Here is a 27,327-nt window from a genome sequence, read left to right on the forward strand (position 1 = left end):
TACTTAGACCCAGGTATCATACTATGAATAGTTAATTTGTCAGTATAACAAGAATTCCAAGGAAATGGATGTGTCACCTGTACAGAAAGTTGGGTGATTACAACAGCCATCGCAGGGAAACAATTTTATAATGTAAGTAACAGTGACCTTGACCTTTGACCTTCGTACCTGAAAAGCTTTTTGCAGGTGACACAATAACCAACCGATCTTTGATAATATTCCCTGCCATGAACAACACCTACCTGATCAGCATCTGTCGCAGCTTGCCAAAGTCGCAGTGTTTTGGGTTATCAACTGTAAAGACAAACACACGTCATTCACACAGCCATAACACATGTGAGCATCATTGTTTTTATCATCTAGGTTATAAGAGAGAGACAAATCGAGAGATCTTCTCCAGCCATGCACCCTTGGCATCCACTGTGATAATATCTTAGTTTAAGCAATTTAATCTTTTATTTGTTTGCTTGGGTTTTTTTCAGTCTCATTCCTGCATTAATACATCAATATAACCAGTTCAAGATGCATGGGAGAGTGTCTGAATCTTAAAATACAACAATGGCTGTTTTTGCAAATATTTAACATCAACTCTTTCATTTTTGAAAATACTGAATACAGTATCAACATTGAAAGCTATGTTAAAATCTATGCAAAGTTTGTCTAACAATTAAATTGTCTCTAAATCTATTATGTACCACTAATAATTAATGAATGAACAATTTAGTTTTTCTTGATTGTGGTGATAACAAGGATTGTTACATGACTGGCAATGGACCGCAGACAATTCAAAGAGTTCAACATTGAATGGTGGACTATTTGATTGTGATTATTATTTAACAATCCATCAGGATTTTTCATAAGTAAATCTAAAGCAATTTGTGCCACAAAGAAATTATGTTTATATCAAACTACAAAAAAGCATAAATTGATGTGTGTGAACACCTCCTTCCACCCACACATACACACTCGAGTGATCTCCATTACCTTCGACTATTCCCCATGGGTACATTCGTCCTCGGATTTTCTTGCCACCCGCCTCCACTACAGTGTTACTGCCTACTACAGCGAATGGAATGGCCGCCTAGAAAAAGAAAGGATATATTTTTTAATGAGAGCAAAAATTCAAGAGCACTGCACATGCATGAATAATATGCCATTCTGACAGATTAGCCTAGTCCTAGCAGGCCTTTTGGGCCTTTCTCACACCTATATTACATTGTGTATCCTTGTGTTAAAACAAACATATTGAAATATATAACACCTCTAACCTGTAAATTTTGCCAAAATTTTCAACAAAATAACAAACACCCTCAACACATCATGGCCAAAAAAAAATGAATTCATTTAGCAGTACCTCACTCCTCCAAATATGTCTGCCTTAATTTGTAAAGAGAAATGATTCATCTCACCATAAATGAAAGTGTAGATAATTCCAACATTAAATCAATCCTTCTAAAGGGAGATATTTTACCTCACCATTAAATCAAACTTATATAATTCACCCCAACATTAAATAAACCCTTCTAAAGGGAGATATTTTACCTTACCATTAAATCAAACTTATATAATTCACCCCAACATTAAATCAATCCTTCTAAAGGGAGATATTTTACCTCACCATTAAATCAAACTTATATAATTCACCCCAACATTAAATCAATCCTTCTAAAGGGAGATAATTTAACTCACCATTAACTTTACACACATTTAAATTAAAATCTTATAAAGGGAGATAATCTTTCTCACCATATCAATTAAATCTTATTCTTTAATTTTATACAAGAGGCCAAATGGGCCTGTGTCCCTCACCTGGCTCTACAGCAAATTTGCAGTTGATTGAGGTCATTTCTACAGATACTATGCTGATAACCAATTTATTCAAATATCAGAGTAAGCTAGGTTTATTCATGTCAATAAATATTCTAGTCCTTCATTCCAGCATACTATTGACCTAACATCAGGTCTTGGTGACTCTTGGCTATGGCAAGATTTAAAAATATTTCACCCCTGTGACCTTGAATGTAGGTCAATGTCATTCAGTTGAACAAACTAGGTAGCCCTACACCCCAGCATGCTACAGACAGGCCCAACCTCAAGTACCTGAGCCTCTTGGTTATTGAGAAGAAGTCGATTAAAGATTATAGCCTATTTGACCCATGTGACCTTGAATGAAGGTCAAGGTCATTTATTTGACCAAACTTGGTAGCCCTTCACCCAAGCATGCTACAGGTCCAATATCAAGGCCCTGGGCCTCTTAATTATTGAGAAAAGGTTGTTTAAATGAAAAGTTGACGCTGGCCAACCGACAGACGCCGCACCACGGCATAAGCTCACTTGCCCTTCGGGGAGGTGAGCTAATAATAATAAAATATTCTATTATTTGCATTGCCATTAAATTGAACCTTATACTTTATAAGGAGATAATTTGCATGACCATTAATTCAAACCTTATACTTTATAAGGATATAAATTACATTGCCATTGAATTAAACCCTATACTTTATACTTACATTGTCGTTAAATCAAACAAAAGGGAGATAATTACCTTCAATGCTTTGTCCTGTTGTTTAAAGTCTTCATCCTCATCACTATCACATTCGGGGAACTGATAGATCTGAATGTGATTCTCCTTAATCTCATCCAATATCTGCAACAAACCACATAGAGTTATCTCCCCTCAATCAAGACCTTCAGGCACTGTTTTGTACATCACATTCATGATTTTTGAGATAATGTATAAAAATATTACAGAATAGCCTTCTATTTGGTTAAATAAAAGAAGGTGTAACAGAAACATAAAACTAATTCAGAGAGAAAATGAAAATATTTGTCTGTTTGTACAGAATGTAATGTTAACAGAAACTAAAGTGTATAAGTTAAATTTAATTGTTGTAACAATATAAAAACATTTCATGAGACATTCTTTATATCTGATCATCATCAGCTGAATTTATTGAGAAATCTTGATAGGGACAAGTGTATGTGAATTTGTTTTGTATTGGGTTTTTTTTTTTATAAATAAAAGATAAAATTTTAGCAAGCAAAAATTCATTATCTCCCTTGAAGAAGAAAGCATAGTTAACCTCTGATCTTACCTTGGCTTTTAACCTTTTGACCTCTTTTGGAGTGAGGATGTCAGACTTGGCCAATAGGGGAACAATGTTGACTTTGGTATGTAGTCTCTTCATCACAGCTATATCTACTGGTTTCAGACTGTAAAATGAAAGATTCTTTAAAATGTCTATCTTTAAATTCTGGGCGTTATTTTCAGTAGCCAAGTAATAACTGTAGTTATATCTGCTCTGAATAACACCTGTCTATTAAGACCACATCTTTTTACAATGAAAAACCTTTCTATAAAGACCACCTGTTGAATTATCAAAGTAACACAACTCATTTATATAAACCTCTGTAGAACAGTCATTTTTCTCTGCTCTTGTAAGTGGTCGGTATAGACAGGTTTAACAAGTAACAATTTCATAACGTGCGAGTAAGTTCAAGGGAAAATGTAAATCTTATGAGAAGTATTTTTGATTATATATGTCATGATCACATATTTATAAGTATGTTTGTGACAGCTTAGTTTTGCTTGTTCATTGTGTACACAGGGCTGTATGGCACAAATTCATGTGTGGATAGAGTGAAAGTGCACATACAGGTAAGGTATGTGGTGACAATGGCTGTGTTGTGAATACCTGTAGTCGGGCCATCTTTTATACAATAATCACATTAATTCACTAATTTGTTTCTTTTTAGGACCCCCCCCCCCCCTTTTCGGATTAGGATATTTTTACATTAAAACATTAAAACTAGCTCATGAGCATGAATTGGGGGGGGAGGTAGCGGGTCAAATATAGTCTACATTACCTCCCCCCCCAATTCATGCTCATGTTTCGCTGCTAAAAGATATATGTTTATTACAACAAGTATAGCGGGTATTGCTAAAGCAATATATGTCCCCTGACCAGGGAAAACAAACCTGTCACTTAAACTTATTCATGATATTATGGTCCTTTATCTCGTGTGAAGTTTGATCAATATCTCCCACGGAATAAAGCAGCTAGGATGCTGACAATCATTGGCATTAAGTACAAACATACCAGGCAGACGAAGAGTTTTTTTATTTAAGGTAACAAAAATGACTTTAAAACAACCAAGAAGAATTATTTCGCTAATTGTTTATCACTCTTTTGTCTTTTATAATTTCGAACCTCATTCATTATTGTTCGTTAGTCGATCATCAGTCACTTGAGTTCAGTGATGATCAAACCATGGATTAACGAGTGATTTCCAACACTAATTTTAGGTGAGAAACTGTCATGTGTTTTGTATGAAATTTGAAACTTTCCATCATGAAGTGGACTCATTGTACCTGTCAGGATCCTTCAGTAACAGACATGGACCAGAGGTGAAGGGCTATATTAGTGATAAAGTGTCGGACACCTTCATAGGAGTAGCAGTCAACCCTAGGACTGAAGTTAATCTTTGAGCCAGACTCATATTTTGGTCTACCAGCCTACTTTCATATTAGTGATGAATGTGTAACACCTAGCTGGTCAGCTAGGAAATATATACATACTTGCACTTGAGAGAAAGTTTATGGAAAGAGACACACACTTGTGGTGCTTGTCACCCTCGGTGACGTGCCCGCGGGATGTACATAGGATATTGCTGTGCCACAGTTCTACTTTCATGTAGTCAATCCTATTCCGAGGAACACTTGTACTTTGTGACCATGCCGTGACCCTGATGTGCTGAACCTTTATTTTGAACTTTATGTGCTTGTTAGAGGTTGTAAGAGTGAGCGTGAAAGTGCTGGAGTGTGATAAGGTATTTTTAGATAAAATGTAAATATTTCCTGTATGATTTCTATTGATATTGTTTCAGTAGAAAACCTAAATTCCGCCCCAGTTTCTCCGGTAGGGGACTAGTCATGTAGGTAAGTTCTACCATCTTCTATCGTCCAGTTTGCTGACTGTCCAGTACTTACCCATGTCCGTAGGGAGATATGAAGTACAGGCAGCAGTGGACACGAGTGTCCTGGATGTTTTTACGGTTGAGTCCACTCTCTGCCTGGTAGTATTGGTCAAACTGATTGTCAATATAATGTATAATTGGTGTCCAGCTAGAAATCAGAAAAAATGAAAGGTAAATTCTGGAAAACTCCAATTACTGCAGATGTCTCATAAACAATGACTAAATCCTTCATCTTTGCTTCAAGTGATATGTTTAAAGTTATTGCAATGGTCCAAAGAAAACCAAAGGAAGAATTTAAAAGAGAATGGATCAGCAAACAACTTCAATATTTGTCTCAATTGCTAGTTTCTAGGAACATCTCAGGAATCACCTTCATGTGACCTTTGATGTCACCAGCTTTGAACTACAACCTTTGAATTCGTGTGTTACATTAAACCTGTGACCTTCATATGTTAATTACCTTTAATCTTTGACTATTTGCAAAAGAACTGCATATCATTTTTAACTATGATCATCTTATGTCATATCTGAACTGTGACCATCGTAATACTTGAACTATGACGTTTAAAGATAAGCCCTGAACTCACTTCTCCTCTCCATTGACCGAGTCGTTGAACCCTGGTGTATCGACAATGGTGAGACGTAGTTTGACTCCGCGCTCTTCAATCTCGAGTTGCTTCTTCTCGATCTGGACAGTCTTCTTGACGGTTTCTGTAATTATCATGAAGATGTAAATCCACACAGGCATTGATACTAACCATAGTATAAAATCTGTAATATTAAACTAGATAGTCACTAAATATGTAACTAGATAGTCACTAAATATGTAACTAGTCACTAAATATATAACTAGATAGTCACTAAATATGTAACTAGATAGTCACTAAATATATAACTAGATAGTCACTAAATATATAACTAGATAGTCATTAAATATGTAACTAGATAGTCATTAAATATGTAACTAGATAGTCATTAAATATGTAACTAGATAGTCACTAAATATATAACTAGATAGTCACTAAATATATAACTAGATAGTCATTAAATATGAAACTAGATAGTCACTAAATATATAACTAGATAGTCACTAAATATGTAACTAGATAGTCACTAAATATGAAACTAGTCACAAAATATGTAACTAGATAGTCACTAAATATGTAACTAGATAGTCATTAAATATGTAACTAGATAGTCATTAAATATGTAACTAGTCACAAAATATGTAACTAGATAGTCACTAAATATATAACAAGAGATCCCAGAGGGATCTTGGCGCCCACCATTGAATGATCTTCATAGGTTCCATGTCAGATTGATCTTTTCTCTACTTTTCCCTTCATTTTACTAATCTGTGCAAATTGAGACATCCCTCCAGTACTTTTCAAACAAGGGAATCCTGGCTATATAAGAAATTTGAGATTTAACGATAATGGCTGTTTGTTTGCCAGGTTGTTTTCAGGACAGACTGGTCCAAAAATGCAATACAAGGGACCAAGGGGAACCTATTTATGAAATTTGAGAAAGATCCATTCAGTACTTTGAGAAATAGAGATAACAAACTTCAATTGTCAAAATCCAAGATGGCGGTCTGTCGGCCATATTGTTTTCCAATTGATCTCAAAATGCAATAAGCATAACGAGGCACCAAGGGGAACCTCCATTTGAAATTTGAGAAAGATCCCTTCAGTACTTTCTCAGAAATAGCGATAACAAACTTCAATTGTCAAAATCCAAGATGGCTGCCTGTCGGCCATGTTATTTTCAGATTGGTCTCAAAATGCAACATGCATAACTAGGCACCAAGGGAAACTTACATATGAAATTTCAGAAAGATCCCTTCAGTACTTTCTCAGAAATAGTGATAACAAACTTCAATTGACAAAATCCAAGATGGCTGCCTGTCGACCATGTTGTTTTCTGATTGGTCTCAAAACGCAATATGCATAACTAGGCACCAAGGGGAACCTACACATAAAATTTCAGAAAGATCCATTCAGTACTTTCTCAGAAATAGTGATAACAAACTTCAATTGTCAAAATCCAAGATGGCTGCCTGTCGGCCATGTTGTTTTCCGATTGGTCTCAAAACGCAATATGCATAACTAGGCACCAAGGGAAACTTACATATGAAATTTGAGAAAGATCCATTCAGTACTTTCTCAGAAATAGCGATAACAAACTTCAATTGTCAAAATCCAAGATGGCTGCCTGTCGGCCATGTTGTTTTCAGATTGGTCTCAAAACGCAATATGCATAACTAGGCACCAAGGGGAACCTTCATATGAAATTTGAGAAAGATCCCTTCAGTACTTTCTCAGAAATAGCGATAACAAACTTCAATTGTCAAAATCCAAGATGGCTGCCTGTCGGCCATGTTGTTTTCAGATTAGTCTCAAAACGCAATATGCATAACTATGCACCAAGGGGAACCTACATATGAAATTTGAGAAAGATCCCTTCAGTACTTTCTCAGAAATAGCGATAACAAACTTCAATTGTCAAAATCCAAGATGGCTGCCTGTCGGCCATGTTGTTATCCGATTGGTCTCAAAACGCAATATGCATAACTAAGCACCAAGGGGAACCTTCATATGAAATTTGAGAAAGATCCCTTCAGTACTTTCTCAGAAATAGCGATAACAAACTTCAATTGTCAAAATCCAAGATGGCTGCCTGTCGGCCCTGTTGTTTTCAAATTGGTCTCAAAACGCAATATGCATAACTAGGCACCAAGGGGAACCTTCATATGAAATTTGAGAAAGATCCCTTCAGTACTTTCTCAGAAATAGCGATAACAAACTTCAATTGTCAAAATCCAAGATGGCTGCCTGTCGGCCATGTTGTTTTCAGATTGGTCTCAAAACGCAATATGCATAACTAGGCACCAAGGGGAACCTACATATGAAATTTGAGAAAGATCCCTTCAGTACTTTCTGAGAAATAGCGATAACAAGAATTGTTTACGGACGGAGGGACGGAGGGACGGACGGACGGACGGACGGACGGACGACAGACCACGGACGCAGGGCGATTTGAATAGCCCACCATCTGATGATGGTGGGCTTACTAGATAGTCACTAAATATGAAACTAGTCACAAAATATGTAACTAGATAGTCACTAAATATGTACCTAGATAGTCATTAAATATATAACTAGATATCACTAAATATGTAACTAGATAGTCACTAAATATGTAACTAGATAGTCACTAAATATATAACTAGATAGTCACTAAATATGTAACTAGATAGTCACTAAATATATAACTAGATAGTCACTAAATATATAACTAGATAGTCACTAAATATATAACTAGATAGTCATTAAATATGTAACTAGATAGTCATTAAATATGTAACTGGATAGTCACTAAATATGTAACTAGATAGTCACTAAATATATAACTAGATAGTCACTAAATATGAAACTAGATAGTCACTAAATATGAAACTAGATAGTCACTAAATATGAAACTAGATAGTCATTAAATATATAACTAGATAGTCACTAAATATGTAACTAGATAGTCACTAAATATGTAACTAGATAGTCACTAAATATGTAACTAGATAGTCACTAAATATGTAACTAGATAGTCACTAAGTATGAAACTACATATTCACTAACTAGTTTAATTCACTGTATCCATAGTATTATAGTATATGTTAGCTAAAGCATAGGGACTCCACATATTCCTATGACCTATAATGAATAAATAACCCCTGGGTCGGACCCCTCAATTATTCTGGGACATATAGGAATGTATCAAGCCACAGTGAGCTAAAGGGTTGGGGACATAGCAACTGGTCCCATTATTTATATGACAAGAAGGGGTCAGGTGAAAATGAAGTCGATTTGATTAATTTGGTGATGTCTTTAAAACTGATTATAATTCCAGTTAGTCTTTTGGGGTGTTTTAGTTTTCTACTATTACATCCGTCTGATAACAGACTTCTCTAGCTCGACAAAAAAAAACAACAGGCGAAAAATAAAACAAAAAGCAACAAAAGAGGAGTTAAATGGAGGTATATAAATAATTGTAGATAAACAGCAAGCGAGATATTCACTCACAACAATAAATTTAAAAGTGACCAAAAATTGAATTTTTTGTTTTAAGAATTAACACATAAGAAAGGTAACGTTCTTGCACAGAAAAAAAAAATTCAAGGGAGATAACTGAGGTATAAAATCATGAGATATATTTACTGGCTTACCCTCCACATTGGGTATCTTTCTGTCCTTGTACAGGTCTGTCAGAAAGAGGCTGTTTATAAGTGTCGACTTCCCCAGCCCTGTCTCACCTGTAACCAGATAAAATACAGGTAAAGTAAGTAATATGAGAATCACATATCCTAATTCGTATCATATGCAATGCTTCTGCATCATAATGATATGACAAACAGAATCGTATCACCTTATAGCTGTTATTCTGAATTCACATTAAACCTGTAAGCATGACTACAGTGAAAACTGATCTCGTTGAACCCTGACAAAGGGAAATATTAGAACATATCTTTGTATTAATTCAATCATTTGGTGATATTTCGCTTAACCTGATACGTCTATATATAGCAAATTCTGACAAAATGTAATCTGTCTTGATTCTGTAAATCAAGCTAGATATAGTACATGTATGAATCGCAAATATACACTGTAGACTTGATACAGGAGGAAAGGCTAGGTTACTGTTTTATAAATAGATCAGCCATATTGTTAAATGATAATATGCAGATACGGTAATAGAAACTGATGGTGGACTTAAATACCTGAGTTCTGCCATAACTTGTTCATTCATTCAAATAGTGACATGTACTTGCCATTATTCTGGAATCCAATATTGAAATTTATAAGATTTATCAAAGTATGGGCCAACTGGACCTCCCCATCCAGATTTTGAAATTATATCAGTTTTTTTGGTTCATTTCCCAGGTATAAACTCTAAATTATCACCCCTGAGGAGTCCTAGGAGGATACAACTAGTTGCATGTGTTTGGTGAACTCCCTTGAAAGGTATGAAAAGGTGCTGTCTTTTTTATAATTCTTTCATTACTTTTTTGATCTCATAGGTTGGGTTAAAGGTCATGAACTCTAGATAGAGGTCAAATGGGGTTAAGGGAGTAAGCACCCAACATATAATTATCATTATTAAAGATTACACTACTTTTAAATGGTGTTATTTTAAAACACTCTATTCATGTGACATAAATGTTGATATACTTTTTTATTTACAAAGATGTGGTCAAACGAACATGTATGTCACCTCGTCAGATTATTAACACACACGCATCTCTAGCCTAAACCAGCGGGACACACATATAATTATACCTACCGACTACCATAAGTCCGAACTCAAAACCTCGCTTGACTGCCTTCCTATGGACCTGGTCCGGTAGCGTGGCAAATCCGATAAACTCATCGTCATCCTGAAAAATGTTAAAATCTTGGTCAGTAAAGTGGGTCACACCAATATAGTCCTTATAAAATCTGGAAATGACTGGTCACTCTTCACAGAAAATGTTTAAAAATCACCTGAATGTGAGTTTAATGATTTATATGGCTGCAGCATTTGAAGACCTCTGTTGGTGTTGGATGGGAATGGTTCCAAAATTAGGGTTTCAATTATGTCATACGTTGTATATATCAAGCCTTCCCTATTTCAAAATTTACCTTGCTTAATTTATCAGAAAAATGTAAAGAGTTTAAATACATGACGGGCAAAACTAAACAAAAAACAACAAAATGTGCTTGCATTAACCTCAATAAAATTCTTTAACCATTTATAAGAAAATTTCACTGAGTTGAGGAAAATATTTCCTGTCTTTAAAAATTCCATAATTTTGCTAAATTTACTGGTTTTCAATAAATAATCTCAATATATACTGTACATAATATATTTATGACTTGTGTTTGATTAAGAAAACATTAAAATTGTAAAACTGCCAATATATTTAAAAAAAGGGATTCAAGGAATATCGTTTTCTAATTAATTCAAATCTTCATTCACTGACTTCATATGATTTAAATTATTCAGTAAAATTCAGCCAACCGATTTATGATAAAGCCAAAAATCTGTCCTTACAGTCTCAATTAAGATCTATGACACTTAAAGTTGAGATAAAAAATGATAATAAATTCATGACTTCACCTCAGGAATAACTTCCAAATCCTCCATAGTGCGAATTATGTGGTTAATCAGGCAGTAATAGGGTTAAAAACACTTAAAAAAACTTCCTGACTAACAGTTTTTTTTTAAAAATCTGTCAATAACATTTGAAATATTTAAGATGTAACAGGAAGAGTTTGAACTCAAATCTACATTCCACCCTATAATTATACAATGATGAACTCTGCTATCTGTCTAAGAATATACCAGACCAGTCTATTGAACACCTGAAGGGTGGTAAGGTTTTATTGGTTTACAACAGATGGTTGTCTTTGATTGTTTTTGTTACACAACAAACAAACCCAGAATGCATATCTATCTAAAGATAATTATATAATTAATATTTAATGACAAAAAAATCAAACAGGGCAATGTCCAGGAAATCTGAATCTCAGGACATATCCCGAAAATTTTACATTCAGGATGATGTCCAGGAAATATGACACTGAGGACGATGTGCAGTAAATCTGACACTCAGCAAAACATGGATGGGCTTAATACCAGACATGGGCAGGCTTATAATACCAGTCATGTGTGGGCTTATTACAGGTCATGGGTGGACTTATTACCAGACATGGGTGGGCTTAATACCATTGATGTGTGGGCTTATTACAGGTCATGTGCAGGCTTCTTCCCAGACATGGGTGGACTTATTACCAGACATGGGTGGACTTAATACCATTGATGTGTGGGCTTATTACAGGTCATGGGTGGACTTATTACCAGACATGGGTGGGCTTAATACCATTGATGTGTGGGATTATTACAGGTCATGTGCGGGCTTCTTCCCAGACATGGGTGGACTTATTACCAGACATGGGTGGACTTATTACCAGACATGTGTGGTCTTAATACCATTGATGTGTGGGATTATTACAGGTCATGTGCGGGCTTCTTCCCAGACATGGGTGGACTTATTACCAGACATGTGTGGTCTTAATACCATTGATGTGTGGGATTATTACAGGTCATGGGTGGGCTTATTACCAGACATGTGTGGTCTTAATACCATTGATGTGTGGGATTATTACAGGTCATGGGTGGGCTTATTACCAGACATGTGTGGTCTTAATACCATTGATGTGTGGGATTATTACAGGTCATGTGCGGGCTTCTTCCCAGACATGGGTGGACTTATTACCAGACATGTGTGGTCTTAATACCATTGATGTGTGGTCTTAATACCATTGATGTGTGGGCTTATTACAGGTCATGGGTGGACTTATTACCAGACATGTGTGGTCTTAATACCATTGATGTGTGGGATTATTACAGGTCATGGGTGGACTTATTACCAGACATGGGTGGTCTTAATACCATTGATGTGTGAGATTATTACAGGTCATGTGCGGGCTTCTTCCCAGACATGGGTGGGCTTATTACCAGACATTGGAGGGCTTATTACCAGACATGGGTGGTCTTATTACCAGACATTGGAGGGCTTATTACCAGACATTGGAGGGCTTATTACAAGACATGGGTGGGCTTATTACCAGACATGGTCAGGCTTATTACCAGACATGGGTGGACTTATTACCAGTCATGGATCTATATATATGGATTAGTAATATACTGCTATAAACATCAACATCACACTCAAGTGACAAAACAAGTCCACTTGACCAAGTGATTTGCCTTCAAAAAACTTTGAAGTCTAACATATCCTTACATTTGAAAAGTCTTCCTGACATAAATACATCTTCAACCTAACATATACTGCTCATGTTTATTTTGTCATGTCCAATAAACCTCTGAAGGTCCAGACTACTAGAACCATGGTCATTTGGTTTTTTATGTAGGAACATCCTGATGCCAAGATAGTTTTGGTCCTATTGATTTTTATCAGCATCTCTTGCCAAATTGGCACGGAACCATTGCTTTAGAACTGGATCGGAACCATTGCTTTAGAACTGGATCGGTAAATATGGGGCCCAGAAGACTTCTAATTTATTGTAGACAGAGTTGCACAGTCAGCGTTTATTTTGGTGTGGGTCACTGACAAAGAATATTTATCCTTATTTTTCTATCCATCACCATTGGCAGGGCACTGACTGAAAGTCTGGTATTCTTCCTAGTATTGTCAAGTCTCCCTTGTATTTTTTTTTCTTGCACAGGAAATATTCATATACAGTCAGAGAAGATATTCTATACACTGCTACAAAAGATATGCTGACACAACTTGTATACTGGTAAATACTGTAAACTAGCAGAAACAATGTACAAATGTACACCCATATAATGTACACTGATGAAATGTTCAACTGATACAACATATACTTATATAATATACACAGCAGAAACAATGTACAAATGTACACACATACAATGTACACTCTCACAATGTACACACAATGTATACACAAACAATGTACACACATACAATGTACACACATAAAATGTATACACACACAATGTACATGCACATACAATGTACACACATCAAATGTATACACATACAATGTACACACATACAATGTACACACACAATATATACACATACAATGTACACACATACAATGTACACACATAAAATGTATACACACACAATGTACACACATAAAATGTACACACATAAAATGTATACACACATAAAATGTACACATAAAATGTACACACATAAAATGTATACACATACAATGTACACACATAAAATGTATACACATACAATGTACACACATAAAATGTACACACATACAATAAACACTCTTACAATGTACATTTATACAATGTACACACATACAATGGACACACATACATTGTATACACACACTATGTACACACATACAATGTACACTCAAACAATGCATACCAACCTGATGTACACTCACACAATGTACATCTACTCAATGTACACACATCAACAATGTACATACACTCAATGTACACCCAAACAAAGTATGCCAAGTTGGTGTACACTGTACAATATGGACTGGCTGGCACATTGTACACTGTACAACAGGGACTCACACAATGTACACTGTACAACAGGGACTCACACAATGTACACTGTACAACAGGGACTCACACAATGTACACTGTACAACAGGGACTCACACAATGTACATTGTATACTAATGAAAAGCTACTCTGTACTCTTAGTCTTACTTTTGTATTACTCACTTTGTTGATGATTAAGCTTGTGACATTGATAACTATCTAAAAACATTGATAACCATCTCGGTCCTTAACCACCTAACTTTTAGATTTAAGTATTGTACTTTCAGAAATAAACACCCATTAACACAGCAAAGATTAACAATTAGATGTCTACACCACAAAAGGTTTAAGATTGTATACGGAGATTTCTGTAACACAAATCTTTAAATCTTGTAGAGAATACATTATCATGAAAACAAAATCGAGTGGGACGTTTTAGGAAAAATGGGTGAAAATCTCGTTAATATCACAGGTATATAATTTACCTGTCATTTCTAAAATTAGTAAGATTATCAAGATTTAATCCCTACCTGCTTTTAAAGCAGCCTATAAAAATGTTAATTTTGACATCCTTTTTGAATGATTTTGAACTCTTCCATCAATAAATCTGGATCAGGTTACTTCTTATTTTAGGGGGCAAAGGGTGTCATTAGTCAAAGAAGATTTATCACTGTTTTGATGATGTAAATTTTTGTGAAAATATTTACCTGTGTATTCTTCGTTACACACCTGTCCACCCAGTACAGGTGATAAGTATTTCTGTTTAGGTCCTTTGTAATGAAATATTTAGTAGGGCACCTTGAACATTCTCAATGACACACAGAGTAACAATATACAATATACCGTATTATACCACTCGGGTGGAAACTGGGCCGCTTAGTTTACACATTTTAGTAAATTGAGGCTATGACTGTGTAAAAGCCTATTTTTAAGTAGTCTTTTTTTAAATTGGCAGCTGTAAATCACTTAAAACTTTCCTGACAGTTTATTTAATAACTCTTCTAAGTTTATGGTTATATAGTTAAACAGAAATAATTCAGGAATTTTTCAGAAAAGTCCACTTAATAACTCTTAAACAAAAAGGTCGTAATAAAAAAGTTTCAACATTAAAAACTGATTGTTTATGTGCATGATTCCCTTATATGCACAGAAGTTCTGAAAATCTCATATTATCATTTTTCGTGATTAGATTAGAACCTAAATTTACGAGAGAAATGTGTTGCAGTTTTTCTGTGAAGCTCATTACAACCCAGAAGTTTTAAGACATAATAGGCTATTTTGTTTCATGCATATGCATATTTTATGAAAACAGGCATCAATTCTAAAGCAATTCAAAATTTAAATCTAGTGACATTATTGTAAAAAAAAAAAAAAAAGATTAAATTTAACACCATAGATATGTAAATTAGATACGTACACCTGTATTAAAAAGGTCCCTTCTGTTTCCCGATTATGCTTGTTAAACACATCAACATGTAAATATATTAATTAGATTCTGAAATATAACAAACCTCTGGAGTCTTTACAGTATAAACTATCATATTTATCCTCAAATAAGCCCCCTCCCTCCTGGTGTAAAAATTTAGTACCATATTTATCCTCAAATAAGCCCCCTCCCTCCTGGTGTAAAAATTCAGTACCGTATTTATCCTCAATTAAACCTCCTCCTGTAGTGTAAAAGTTTAATACCATATTTGGCCTCAGATAACCTCGTCTTGGAGGAAAAATTTAGTACCATATTCATCCTCAAATAAGCCCCCTCCCCTTCTAGTGTAAAAGTTAAATATGTTAAGCATCCTCAAATATCCCTCTCCTAGTGTAAACATTCAGTGTCATATTCATCCTAAAATAAGCCCCCTTCTATAATGTACAATTTAAGTGCAGATTTTATCCGCAAATAAACCCCTTCTCCTGTAGTAAAAGTTCAGTATTAAAATTTAAGGAGGGCTTAAATGTATTTTTACCACTTTTAGCCAACTATCTTAAAATTGATGATTCTGGAAAAATGAAGAAGGGGGCTCATTTGTGATCAGAGGCTTATATGCAGAAAAGTATGGCATAATAATCACCAGTCTGTAATGATATCTCCCACCCCCATAACATACTGATAATTACAACCTAAAACATTATATGAACTTAGTAATATCAAGGAAGTACTTAGAATGAAATGCACTTAGTTACCATTCGTATGAGTTTCTGGGACATGCGTCGGGAAACCTTTGGTTTCCTTCGGGGACTGGGTTTCGGCAGTGATAAGGCCTCAGCTAGTGGGGTTCCAGATGAAAATGACAACGATTTTGTCACATTTGGAGATTTTAATTCCCCCTTTGACATTTTCTCTCTGAAGAGTTAGTGAGGTCTATGTCAACCAATGAATATTTCAGGGAGGAATTTTCCAATAAGCTAGAATCCACATTTGGTAGTGAATGCCTTCGTTCCTCTTGAGCATCGCCTGGTGATTTTATGAAAGATTTTGGCGTGGATGTCACAAATGTCGCCATATTTTTATGAATTGGACTATTAAAAGGAGAAATCGGAGGAGAAATGGTCATGTCGGACATTGCATCATCACTTCCTTTCATAAATGATGATGTTGATGACATACTAAATGATAATCCTTCGTCTTTTTCATCTTCATCATTTTCTTCCTTTTTATTGCCTTCATTTCCAGTTAAATTCATACTAAGCGTCATTGGTTCTGGGAATAAACTTTTTGATGTACCGAGTAATGAAATGCCACGTTCTGTGTCTTGATAGTTTGGAGTCAACGATAAAGGGGATGGTTGTTCTCTCGACAATAAAGGTGAAGATTGTTCTGTTGACACTAAAGGTGAAGGTTGTTTTGTCGACGATAAAGGTGAAGGTTGTTCTATACTATCTGAATATGACTTGGTTTTCGTCACATCTTTGATCACAGGATCATCACACTCGGAGCCGTTTTTTAAATAGAGGTCCGAAGCCTGATCCTTCCTCTTCACGAGGTCCGAAGCCTCATCTTTCCTCTTCACCAGGTCCGAAGCCTCATCCTTCCTCTTCACAAGGTCCGAAGCCTCAACCTTCCTCTTCACGAGGTCCAAAGCCTCCTCCTTCCTCTTCACGAGGTCTGAAGCCTCCTCCTTCGTCTTCACATCAGGCGAGTCACACAATACCTTATTGTCCATTTTAATGAAATTCCGTTCACATTTTCTTGTAGCTTCTTTGTCTTTATTTTCTCTTTTTGAATACGATACATTTCCAGCTTTCTTTTTCAAAGATGATTTTAGTGGTCTGATTTCCACTGGCTTTATAGGAGATGAATTTCGTATCGTTATGCCCTGTGTCTGAAAAATTGGTTCCAAGTTTTTGCCTTCAGAAATAGCCTTGGGTATTTCAACTGGTTTTGAAAATGATGATTCCTCAACACATGTTTCAGATTTTGTCTGACAGGAAGGTTGTAACATTTTGGTTTTTACATTTTCCTGGAATGATGACCTATCGGCTGCCGATTGACTCTGCTCTTTACAAAAAGACTCCTGTGGTATGATATCAGTGTTGTCTTTACTTGGAAGTGATGAAGTCGACAGTTCCAAATTGTTCTGTTGTGGAATGGAGTAGTTTGGACTTACTTTCATTTCTTCCTGTTTTTGAGATATATCTGGCTCTATATGTTCAACCTGGAGTGATGAATCCTGGTCTGTTTGAGTTTCCGTCTGCCCAGTCGACAATATCAGAACAGCAGAACTTGTAAATGTCTCTGTGGGCCTATCTGCCTCACTAGATTTTAAACCCTCTGATTTATCAACAGGATCCTCGCCCTTCCTGGTACTATTTTCAAAATCCTCATCACTCTTACTTTCTGCTGCAATAACCTTCAATGACTCAGTTGTATTTTCACAAATGCTGCTGGTTGGTAATCCAGAGTTATGTCCCTTGCCATGTTCTTCAGAGATATCTGTTGTCTTTGATAAAATGTTACTTGTTGGGACCTCTGTCGATTGTGCTGGTAAATCCGTCTTAAATTTACTGTTAAGAGAAGAATCCTCAGACACAACACAATCACTTGAACACGTCTCCGCACTTTTTGACAATTTGGTGACATCTTCCAAGGGAGATAACCCTTTTATATTTTGATTCTGATCAACACTGCTGGTATTCAATGTAATCCCCACACTAGACTTATTTCCAGATAGTGCTGATGTGACAGTCTGTGTCTCAATATCTAAACCTTTGCCTTGTATATTTTGTTTACTAGTTCCAATTTTGGGTCCTGACCTTGTAGATGATCCAAGGTCAGTTTGAAGGTCACTGACTGACGACTTTTTACTCCAAATGTCAGCTGAAAACTGAGGGTTAGAGTTGATATGTTGAAGTGATGGTTGTGAGCTTGGCCTTTTTAACCATGATGACGATGGCCTTGGGGAAGAGAAATCAGATGATGAAGGTCCATTTTGAATAGGTTTTCCTTCAGAATATGATAAATTGTTCGGTTGTTTTAAAATTTCTAAATCATTTGAACTATCTGCCCCTGGTTTTGATAAGTTTGCGAACAATCCAATTTTTTTCTTCACAGTATCATCCACCTGGAATTTTGAAAATGATGGGGCAGATCCTGTTGATCTTGAAGAAGCCAAAGACCTTGGAGCCCTAAATGACCCGAGTGACTTCGGTGCAGTTAAAAGTCGAGGCTTTGAATTTGAGGATGATGTTGAAAAGGCAGTAAAAGAATTGTTTTTTGTCATAGAGGAAAATTTCAAAGGAGGTGCAATCTTACGGTTGTTAGCTGTCTCAGAATCAGCCATTTTGTGTGTTTCATAAATCCTCCGAAGATTCGTTTCAAAATTTCACATTTTTAAAAATTCATACTTTCAGATTTTGATTGTTAGATATGACTGTCTCTAAAGCTAGCCTCTTCACAATTTTTCATTGTTTTCTTAACAAATTCCACTTTTCAACACTGTCATCTTTAGAAATGGTGGATACAATGCTGTCATATAGAAAATACTCTGCTGTCATCATCACAAACTCTATAATTCCACAGAGCGTTAAATTGTTTCACAGCTAATCTTTCCAGTCCAATGAAAACTAATGTCAAACTTCAGTATAAACATACATCCAGGTTCAAATTCCTAAAGCACATTCAGGAACAAAATTAGCAATGACTCACAAAGTATGTAATTTGTCCTCCAGGCAAACGTCTTAATTTTCACTTTTTTACTTCAAATCTGATATTGCTGTACGAATGTTATTCCCGGAGCACTATAGTATTCAATCTTTTTTGAAATCCAACGAAACTTTGAAATCCACTACTATTTCTTCCAGTTTGTGAAACCGACACTTACATATATACACAAACACACATACTTTCTAGCTAATGTATCCTGTTTCCGCGGTAACCAGTAATGTATTTCACATTTGAAATTCAATTTGTCGTATTTTCACAAGTTACATGTGTGAACTCGTCAGTACTTTGAATGTTTCATTGAAACATTTTTGAAAACTTTTCACCACAGGTTTTTATATGACAGCCTTCAATTGTCCATCACAGGTTTGTCCACAACAAATAAGCATTAATTGCCTACTTTCACCTGTACACGATATCTCGTTAGTCCTTAGCCCAGGTGAGGAGACGGATGATACAAGATTAAACTACTGGGTCGCTCGGCTGCTTGAGAAATCACTGGACCGTGACACCTTTCTGTGTATATATATATGTATATCTACTCAGTCAGGACCAAGCTGAATGTTTAACAATACCCTGCATGGCTATTATATAGACACTCCCACTAAACAAACGATGCTCCTTCAGGAACCGCCAAAAGACACAGGTATCCAGACTTGGCTGTAATCCGATCCAGGTCACCTATGAATGGGATGCTCATTTCAACATCAAAGAAAAAAACGTAAAAATCTATCATATTATAGTCAGCTGGATGTATACATACATCCTCCATTCAAAATTCAATACTTTCACTGCTGCCCTAATTTCAAGGTCTACTTGTTTTTTCTGACCATAACTTGTATACATAAAAAAAACTTATATTCTCCATAAAATGTCTAGTCAGGTGTTTCAAAGCCAATCTTTGAAAAAAGTCCAGCTTAAAAATTTACATTCACTAAAATTCAATTTTATGAAAGTTAACGCAAATCTGAAAAATCTGTCTCTCACAAGAAATTCATGAAGTTTCTCATAGGACTCTCCTAATGTTTCTCATGTGTATCATCATTTTTCTCAAAGGATTCTCACAGAAAAGATTTTCGCATGGAAATCTCACAGAAGTCTCCTGACTATTCTCATGGGAATCGCATCGAAATCTCCTGATTTTTCAAAAATCTTCCCACAAGAGTCTCCCGACTCACAGTTTTCCTGGGAATCTCCTGATGATTCTGACTGAAATCTTCTGACTTTTCTCATAGGAATCTCACAGGAATCTTCTAATAGTCAATAGTCTTTAACTCCTCTGCGGTACAATAGATGAAATGGCCCTAATTTCAAAGCTGAGTGAACATTTACATTCCCAGTGACCAGATGACCCCTGGGGTGTCCTTAACAGCATGAGTGGACAATACTGACCAGTGGTCCGAGAGATTAGATCTTCGAATCATTACAACATAACTGGACAATTTTGACCAGTCTGGCCATAACATGGACATATTTATAATGTCCAGTCACAGATGATGGTCAGTTAGATCAAAATGTCACTGTCGTGTGCGTGATCTGTTCCTTACACATTCCGGACAAATTAATGGTTTGATGACCAGTATAAACGTCAGTGATATCAGACAGAATTAATGACAACATGATTCAATGGTCAGTTACATTAATATAATTGTTATGACCACAATTTTGCCACATTGGTCTATCAGTCAGTCAAAAAAAGCGATTTGAGACTTGGATATATACACATGTACACTGCTTGTGTGTTATATCCTACAAAAATCAAATAAATCATAAATCATTATTTCCTTAAATTAAAAAAAAGTGAAATCCCTGAGGTACATGTGAAGATCGAGCTTCTAATGAGGTGGTATTCTTTTCAATTTTTGTTTCTTAAGAGAGAAAAACTAACACATATGTAAATATATATTTGTATACTGTATGTATTTTTCATTCCTCCTAACTCTGTTACAGATTTGGTGCTGTTGACAACTCCAAGTGAAAGCTATAGAAGATTGATAGGCTTCCTTGGAGCTAAAGAACCTGGGTTGTGGTTGGGGGTGAAGACTTTGTGAAGGAGGGAGTAGTGTAAAAGTAGAGAGTATAAGGTCACCTTACTAACTCAGACTAGCGGGGATTTCCCTTCAGCCTTGTGGTAGGATGTAGAGAGTATAAGGTCACCTTACTAACTCAGACTAGCGGGGATTTCCCTTCAGCCTTGTGGTAGGATGTAGAGAGTATAAGGTCACCTTACTAACTCAGACTAGCGGGGATTTCCCTTCAGCCTAGTGGGTAGGATGTAGAGAGTATAAGGTCACCTTACTAACTCAGACTAGCGGGGATTTCCCTTCAGCCTAGTGGTAGGATGTAGAGAGTATAAGGTCACCTTACTAACTCAGACTAGCGGGGATTTCCCTTCAGCCGTGTGGTAGGATGTAGAGAGTATAAGGTCACCTTACTAACTCAGACTAGCGGGGATTTCCCTTCAGCCTTGTGGTAGGATGTAGAGAGTATAAGGTCACCTTACTAACTCAGACTAGCGGGGATTTCCCTTCAGCCTAGTGGTAGGATGTAGAGAGTATAAGGTCACCTTACTAACTCAGACTAGCGGGGATTTCCCTTCAGCCTAGTGGTAGGATGTAGAGAGTATAAGGTCACCTTACTAACTCAGACTAGCGGGGATTTCCCTTCAGCCGTGTGGTAGGATGTAGAGAGTATAAGGTCACCTTACTAACTCAGACTAGCGGGGATTTCCCTTCAGCCGTGTGGTAGGATGTCCCCTCGGAAAGTGAGAGGTTGCTCGTCCGAAGACCTAGACCGCTGAAAGGGTATTTTTCACTACTCCTTCCTATTTCTAATGGTACAAATGACAAATTATATGAACACACAATGTCAAAAGAGTTTAAGGATGAAGTTATTTCAGTAAAAAAAATTCAGGAAAATTTGTCAGAAAACTAGTCTTTACTTTTTTCCTAGTCTCTGTCGGTAGGTTCTATCCAAGTCCTAATTAAGGCAACATCAGTCAATTAAGGGACATAACTCTTGAAGACTTGAGCCTTAATATATAGTCAACAGCACTAACAGAATATGGAGTTAATTAGGTCAACTCCATTCTAAATTTCCACTGAAAAAATGTGCATGTTCAATTTTTCAAGCCTTAAGAAAAGTACATTCACAGATCTCCTTTAGACAAACTTAAAACTATTTATCTGAAACTGCTCGACCCTTTTGCATCAATTTGATTTTTTAAATTTTGAGCTGTAAAAAGGCTTCATTGAACAGCTGTTCTGTCTAAAATTAGGGTCATATATCGGGAGTCTCCATTGTAAATATGGAGGATAGGAATGTATGCAACTCATATCTAAGCAGAAAAGAGATAGATGTCTAAGGCATTATCATTATGTAAAACACAACCAATAACTATACACAACTCTATTTGTGAGTCATGTTGTACCATCCAGCCCCGGAGGTATACAATCATACCCTGGGCATTTTTCTAACATCATTAAAATGTATATCTATATCCAACTCGATCTAAAATTCTATAATTCTATATATTACTCATACTTTCCAACCTCCCTATCTTGGAAAGAGATAAATTCAGTATGAATTATCCAGAAAAAAAAATACTTAATAGATTTCAGGTACTCCTTATCTGAGGATTGAAAAAAATTAAGATTTATATTAGCCTCCCCAAAGTAGATTCTGTGAAATTTAAAAGGCAAGCGTGATAATTAGACTGTTTTCATATATTGAAATGTACCTACTATGAATACAGATAAATACTTTTGTGATGTCTTGTATGTTCAACTAAGATATAACAGTAGTTGACATATGTCTATCTCTGTACAGGTGAAAAACACACAGGTAGATATTTTTCCATACCTTGGATGTATCACAGTCCATAATCAAACCACGGGCTGGTCTCAACGTAATGACCCATAACCATTAAAAACATCAAAATGGAGAAATAAATTGTTGTGAAGTACCCCCATTTGAAAGATGGATAAGTGTCATTACTGCTGAAGTGAACAACGCCTAATGTTTATTGTTGTTTTTTGTCGTTTACCGAAATACTAGAAATCAGCCATGGGTACAAATCGCCCTGTAATTGAGCATTCCCTGTCAGGCTTTAAGTATCGCCTAACAACTTGGCAGCTAAGAGTATGTTTAAAAAAATGTATGTGTCTTTACAGGAAAAACCTATATATAGATACAAAATAGAGGTAATAAAAAATCCAGTTATTTTAAATGAGGAAAAAATTCTAAACAGCTATTTACATAATTTACTCTCTAAATTGGACACTGGTCAACAAGAAATCTGTCTAAATCAGATCACTAGAACCCTGTATATGCAAGACCATAGATATGTTTGTATTTAACACAAAACCTTCTCTGAATCTACCTCATATCCTCAACCTCTTTCCCTCATAATCTCTCCCTCAACCTCTTTCCCTCATAATCTCTCCTCAACCTCTTTCCTCATATCTCTGCTCCCTCAACCTCGTTCCTCATTCTCTCCCTCAACTCTTCCTCCGATTCCCTCGCCTAACCCATTTCCATATGATCCCTCGCTCAACCTTTCACGCATCATCCTTTTCTCAACTTCATTCCCTCATCATCCCTCTCTCAACCACTTTCCCTCATCATCCCACCTCCAACCTTTCCCTCATCATCCCTCCTCCACACTTTCCCTCGTCATTTGATCCTCTCTCAACCACTTTACCTCATCATCCCACCTTCAACCTTTCCCTCATCATCCCTCCTCCACCCTTTTCCCTCACCATTCCTCTCTCAACCACTTTCCCTCATCATCCCATCCTCAACCTCTTTCCCTCATCATCTCTCCATCAACCTTTCCCTCATCATCCCTTCTCCACCTCTTTCCCTCATCATCCCTCCTCCACCTCTTTCCCTCATCATCCCTCCTCCACCTCTTTCCCTCATCATCCCTTCTCCACCTCTTTTCCTCATCATCCTACCCTCAACCTCTTTCCCTCATCATCCCTCCTCCACCTCTTTCCCTCATCATCCCATCCTCAACCACTTTCCCTCACCATCTCTCCATCAATCTCCCTACATCATCCCTCCATCAGTTTTCTTCCTTAGAGCTGCTATAAACACTATAAACATCTCTACCACAAAATCCATTCCCTCTATATATCTCAATAGTGAGGTGAATAAGCTTAATTCTGAGCCAACTGCATGGTCATTTATCCCACCTTTCAGCTTGGGCAGCAAATTACAATCTGTATGCTGATTGGTTCCTTTAATTGACATTTAACCATGGCAACTAGAGAGACTGCAAGACAAATTGCATTAACCTTAAAGGCAAATATATTCTGACATCCACTCCATGAATAATAGAACTAATAAGTAAATCTAGGGCTGGCAATCTCCAGTTAACATATGGGGTTATTGTCTCTTCAACCTGTCTATAACGATCATCGGCCTATATCTATAATGTCTAGTGTCTATGAAGATTGTCTTCTATGTTCAGCTGGTTAATAAGAAAGGACAATGTGCTCACTAGTACAGACTGCCCATCTATGGTTCCTCCCATATTTTGTTCAGTGAGGTAGTCACCAACTACTACAAGGAAATCCCACCTCAAAACGACCCTTGCTGTTTAAAGGGCGATAAACTAGCAAAGAGCCAAACCTTAATTAAGTCTATGACAACCTCTTTATAAGGACCTTGTGTTTATAAGAACCACCTGTCAATAAAAGTCTGACCACAAGGACCATGTGTCTAAAACAATTACCTGTCTATAGTGACCGCCTGTCTTTATTGATCAACTATATAACAAACCGAAACTGTAAAGTACCAGATATCAAAAACATTTTCGATGAACGAAGTCTGTTGATTTTGTGCATAACTACCTGTGTGATGAGACCACCTGATAATGGGAATTAACCTGCATATAAAGACCACTTATTTATTTGATTTCCTTTCACGTTGGTCTTTTGAGACTGATATGACTTATTGAAATTTTCATAGAAATGAAGCTCTGGTTTCTTCTACAGTAAGTAACACCAATCATTGATCGTTCAAATTGAGATATCTTAATCAACCGAATAAAACCCACAATTATCTCTGCTTGATACAACTTTGTAACTCATCTTTCTAATGTGTACTTAGTCATAAAGAAACTGAGAACAACTATTACACGCGATACAAATTTTTTCTCCCTCTTAATTCATAAATTTGCACTTTATAACTAATCTTAAATTTCTGAATCATAAAACTATTGATTTTTCCCTAAAAGGCACATGTTATCCAATTGTTTAAACTCAAGAGAGAGGAAATTGAATTCCATGCAGAAAATGTCTAACATTTAAGATAAGGGATGTATTGATTTGAAGCACTGTTTTGTGTTTAACAATTTATGTTGATAAAACTACCCTCAAACAAAAGTGTATTGTACAACTTGTGATCAATATCATTTATCAAATACACAATTGAAAAAAAAAGAATGAACATTTGTATCTAAGCATTGTGAAAAAAATGCCTGCTATATTGTTTGCACCTATTCACCCCTGAAATGATGTAATGGGCTGCTCCATCAATGGAGCTGGATTAAACCATTTTTATAAATAGGGATAAAAAATAGAATAGGCAATAATGTTTTTTATATAAATATTTGTTCAAGAAAACGTGAGAATTATAAGCAACATCAATTCTCAGGTAGAGCTATTAATCATCATGCACATTTTAACTTTTGACACACTTGGACAAAATAATATTCATATCAGAAACGCTATCTTTTCATGAAAATATTTTTTTATTAGAGCGATTGTGATCAAATCTCTATTTAATGGTTTCTTTCTTAATAAAAGATATTGTGGGTATATTTTTCACGAACACATGGCAAAATGCTAATATTTAATATTCAGGAGCATAAAAGTTAAAAAAAAAGTTCTGCCATTTGATTGAAACTTACTTGGTTGTTGATGTGAAAATCACAAAATTTCTTTTCTTAATGAAATTTTTAAATTCCTATAATTTGAAAATAATTACTTCAATTTTAAGAAAATTGGGACAATCAGAAATGTACTCATCGACCCCATATCATAGTGACGTCATACTTAGAATGACTTGCACCATTTAAATGGGTTACTTAGCAGTTTACTACTTTATGTTTTTTTTTTTTGTAAAACATGCCCATGTAAGAAATAACTAGTTTAGTTAATTTCTCAATTTAAGTTATTAAGTTGTGATTCGCTTATCTCTCTTAACATCAACCTGGAATATGACAATTTTCCCCAAATTCTACAAAGAACTTGACACTCTATGAACAACCAGGGTTATTTCATGGTAAGGTATCCTTGTAGTAGTTGGTAGCTACCCCATGGAACAACATATATGAAAAGTTGGAGTAAAGGGTCTTGTGAGAAGACACAATCACAATAGCATAGACTAGTCCATAATCTCAGCTTTCTGAGAAACACAAACTTCATCATGTGTGAATCAGAAACCTTTATAAACCTCAGAACTTCATCTGTTAGGATGATTTATCAATAGATTATAAGGCACACAAAAACAAAACATTTCATTAAAACAACATTTATATGGCAGAGCATCAGCTTTGCTGTAACACCATAGTACTGAATGTAATGAGATTATTCTTTGTCTTGTATAATTGTAGTATTATACATAGGTTGAGGTCGGAGGTTGGGTGTGATGGCTGACAGCGTATGTGGGTCGGAGGTTGGGTGTGATGGCTGACAGCTTATGTGGGGTCGGAGGTTGGAGGTGATGGCTGACAAGAGTATGTAGGTCGGAGGTTGGAGGTGATGGCTGACAAGAGTATGTAGGTCGGAGGTTGGGGGTGATGGCAGACAGCTATGTGGGGTCGGAGGTTGGGGGCGATGGCAGACAGCTTATGTGGGGTCGGAGGTTTGGGGCGATGGCAGACAGCTTATGTGGGGTCGGAGGTTGGGAGTGATGGCTGACAGCTTATGTGGGGTCGGAGGTTGGGGGTGATGGCAGACAGCTTATGTGGGGTCGGAGGTTGGGGGTGATGGCTGCAGCGTATGTGGGGTCGGAGGTTGGGGGTGATGGCTGACAGCTTATGTGGGGTCGGAGGTTGGGGGTGATGGCAGACA

At 36.3% G+C, this 27,327-nt stretch overlaps 1 protein-coding gene across 5 annotated transcripts in view; it reads right to left on the bottom strand.

The window, feature by feature from the left end:
• LOC117332720 (septin-2-like) overlaps nucleotides 1-27,327 on the bottom strand; it is a 59,078-nt gene that overhangs the window by 5,656 nt on the left and 26,095 nt on the right. For 4 of the 5 annotated variants that reach the window (XM_033891735.1, XM_033891734.1, XM_033891737.1 and 1 more), the window contains 8 exons: nucleotides 10,315-10,408; nucleotides 9,200-9,286; nucleotides 5,565-5,688; nucleotides 4,991-5,125; nucleotides 3,096-3,213; nucleotides 2,546-2,647; nucleotides 985-1,081; nucleotides 243-294 (listed from right to left, as the gene is read on the bottom strand). In XM_033891735.1, coding sequence (XP_033747626.1) covers nucleotides 243-294; nucleotides 985-1,081; nucleotides 2,546-2,647; nucleotides 3,096-3,213; nucleotides 4,991-5,125; nucleotides 5,565-5,688; nucleotides 9,200-9,286; nucleotides 10,315-10,408 — 809 coding nt within the window. Of the gene's footprint in view, nucleotides 1-242; nucleotides 295-984; nucleotides 1,082-2,545; nucleotides 2,648-3,095; nucleotides 3,214-4,990; nucleotides 5,126-5,564; nucleotides 5,689-9,199; nucleotides 9,287-10,314; nucleotides 10,409-16,266; nucleotides 16,535-27,327 lie in introns of those variants that run through there. The other variant, XM_033891736.1, reaches the window with a different exon arrangement.

This window comes from Pecten maximus, chromosome 8, assembly GCF_902652985.1.
Source record: "Pecten maximus chromosome 8, xPecMax1.1, whole genome shotgun sequence".
Taxonomy (NCBI): Eukaryota; Metazoa; Mollusca; class Bivalvia; order Pectinida; family Pectinidae; genus Pecten; species Pecten maximus.